The sequence below is a fragment of the Apium graveolens genome, chromosome 9, assembly GCF_009905375.1.
Source record: "Apium graveolens cultivar Ventura chromosome 9, ASM990537v1, whole genome shotgun sequence".
Taxonomy (NCBI): Eukaryota; Viridiplantae; Streptophyta; class Magnoliopsida; order Apiales; family Apiaceae; genus Apium; species Apium graveolens.
Genome location: NC_133655.1, coordinates 278,406,217 through 278,409,167, shown reverse-complemented (window position 1 = coordinate 278,409,167; position 2,951 = coordinate 278,406,217). Strand labels below are relative to the sequence as shown.

The 2,951-nt window shown below is 47.0% G+C and overlaps 1 protein-coding gene across 1 annotated transcript; it reads left to right on the top strand.

Annotated features, from left to right (window-relative positions):
- Positions 1-434: 434 nt before the first annotated feature.
- On the top strand, positions 435-1,463 carry LOC141686414 (uncharacterized). Its single transcript, XM_074491452.1, has one exon. It carries the CDS (start codon positions 435-437, stop codon positions 1,461-1,463), a length of 1,029 nt encoding a protein of 342 aa, XP_074347553.1.
- The last annotated feature ends 1,488 nt before the right edge of the window (positions 1,464-2,951 follow it).

The following is a 2,951-nucleotide window of genomic DNA, read 5'->3' as shown; positions in this document are numbered from 1 at the left end:
ATCTCTAATATTTATGATTATAGTGACCTAACCAGATGCCGATTCTTCGCATCAACATTGAAGGGGGGAGCCCAGAAATGGTTCAGCCGCATTCCATCCCGGAGTGTAGACTCCTGGAAAGACTTCCGCGAGATATTTCTGAAAAGATTCAAGGCCAACCGGATGAACGAACTGCAAATGTGTCATTTGGAAACAATCCAGTAAAGAAGCAAGGAGTCCCTCCCGGAATTCATCAAAAGATTCCAGGAAGCAGTTAACCAACTCTCCAACTTGGAAGAAAAAGAGGCAGTGAACATTTTTCGAAGGAACTTGCACCCAATATCCTGCGAAGGCTATGTTAAAGACTTGATTCATAGAGAGCCCAGAGCCTAGCATCAGCATACGCCTTGGCGTCAAAGTTCATAAAGGAGAATGATTTCCTCAAGTCAATTAAAATGAATAGAAGAATACATGATGATGATGAGTCTCCGGAGCGACGCTCGTCATCCCGGAGAGACAAAAGATACAAGCTTGACAGGCAAGCCAACTACATTCAGCAGTCTCGGGGAACCCCACCCCGGGAGACATACGCCGAATCAAGAAAGAATGAAAGGAAACCCAAGACCAAGAAAGAACCTAAGCCGGAACCGGAATGGACACCCCTCAACAGGCCCCGGGCCGACATTTTGCGCGAAGTTAAGGGCAAGCCGTTTTATTATCCGCCAAAACCCTTGTTGGCGCCTCCCAAGAACAGAGCCCGGGACAAGCATTGTGGCTATCATGAGGATCATGGCCATACCACTGAAAACTGTTTTTCCCTCAAGATGTTCATAGAAGACCAGATCAAGAAGGGAAACATGAACCAGTATCTTCAAAGGAGGTTGAATGATAAAGACAGGGCCCCGGGAAGCGGCAAAAATGTGGTGAATGTTGTTTTTGGAGGCACAGCTTCTCCACCTCAGAGCCCGGACCAGGAGAATGACGTGATGATGATCCAGACTCTGGATGATGAGCTGGTCTGCTTCTCTTATTCTGATTATGAAGGGCTCGATCCGGACCACAATTTGGCATTGGTGGTGACCCTAGATGTCGCAAACAACGAGGTAAAAAGAATTTTAGTTGACAACGGTTCCTCTGCTAATATTGTATTCGTGCACACACTTAACAGGATGGAGTTTGGCCACCTCCGAATGGACCCCTGTCTTGAAGATCCCTTGTACGAATTTGGAAACACAATGATTCCAATCTGGGGCATCATTTATCTCCCCACCATCTTTGGGACCGCACCCCGGAAGGTCTCTCATATGATGAAGTTCTATGTGATAAGCGCAACCTCCTCATACAACATGATCCTTAGAAGGCCCACTATCACCAAGCTCAGGGCAATCCCCTCAACTATTCACTTAAAACTCAAATTCCCCACCCCGGGAGGCGTGGGAGAATTGAAAGGAGACAGGGAAATGGCAGGGAGGTGCTATGATTAATCCATGGTCATGGCAGAAATGGAACCGGAGAACAGGAAGAAGATAATGTCCCTACCCAAGGGACAAGGCAGAAAGAAGCATCGAGAACACCTTGGTAAAAGGGCCCGCTTGGATGTAAATATGATTGAAAACTCCGGATACAGCGTAACCAACGCCGATGCCCGGATTCAGAAATTTGTAGAGAGCAAGGAGAAGACAAAGGTAGAACCTGCCCAACAGACAATTGAGGTAGAGTTGGAACCCGGGAACCCCACCCGAAAAATTAAAATCGGCAAAGGCCTGGAAACCACCTTCCAGAAGGAGCTTATCGATCTACTGAAGGAATACGCTGACGTGTTCGCTTGGTCCCCGGAAGACATGCCGGGGATTCATGAATCTGTGACCATGCACAGCCTGGATGTAGATCCAAAGCAGAGACCAATCAAGCAAAAATGAAGGAACTTTGCCCCTGAAAGACAACAGGCAATCGACCAAGAAGTTGAAAAGTTGTTAAAGGCAGATATCATTTGTGAAATTAAGTATCTGGATTGGCTAGCAAACGTTGTGCTAGTCAAGAAACCCAATTGAAAATGGTGAATGTGCGTGGATTATACAAGTCTCAATTCGGCGTGTCCTAAAGACTTCTACCCCCTGCCCAACATTGACCAGCTGATAGATGCAACCCCGGGTCATGTTATGCTAAGCTTCATGGATGCTTTCTCGGGATACAACCAACTCAAAATGAATCCGACAGATATCGCGAAGACGGCATTCATTACACACCGGGCTGTCTACGCTTTTGTTATGATGCCGTTCGGGTTAATCAACGTCGGGGCAATATACCAGAAAATGATGAACACCATCTTCAAAACTCAGCCGGGCAGGAACATGGAATCTTACGTCGATGATATGATCTCTAAGTCGGCCACAATCCCGGACCACGTCAAGGACCTCAGGGAATGTTTCGACAATTTGAGGAGGTACAACATGAAGCTGAACCCAGAAAAGTGCGCGTTCGGGGTCCCCTCCGGGAAGTTTCTAGGTTTTCTAGTCAGTGAGAGGGGAATAGAGGCCAAACCGGAAAAGATCAAAGCTATAATGGAAATGACAGTCCCCCAGACTCAGAAGGATATTCAGAAGCTCGCAGGATGCTTAGCAGCCCTTCGAAGATTTATCCCAAAATTGGCAGAAAGGTGTTTGCCTTTCTTTGAGCTGTTAAAAGGAGCCCGGAATAAAAAGCTGATCGACTGGACTCCGGATTGCCAAACAGCGTTTGAGGAAGTCAAGCGACATCTGATGAATCCGCATATTCTGTTAAAAGCAAAGCCCAGGGAGCCTCTTTATCTCTACATTGCAGCCGAAGAAAGAGCGGTATCCTCTGCACTCATCCGGGAGGAAAATGTTTCACAGAGCCCGGTATACTATATAAGTCAAGTCCTGAAAGATGCTGAAACCCGGTACCCAAACTTAGAAAAATTCGCACTGGCTCTTGTGCACTCGAGCAGGAAG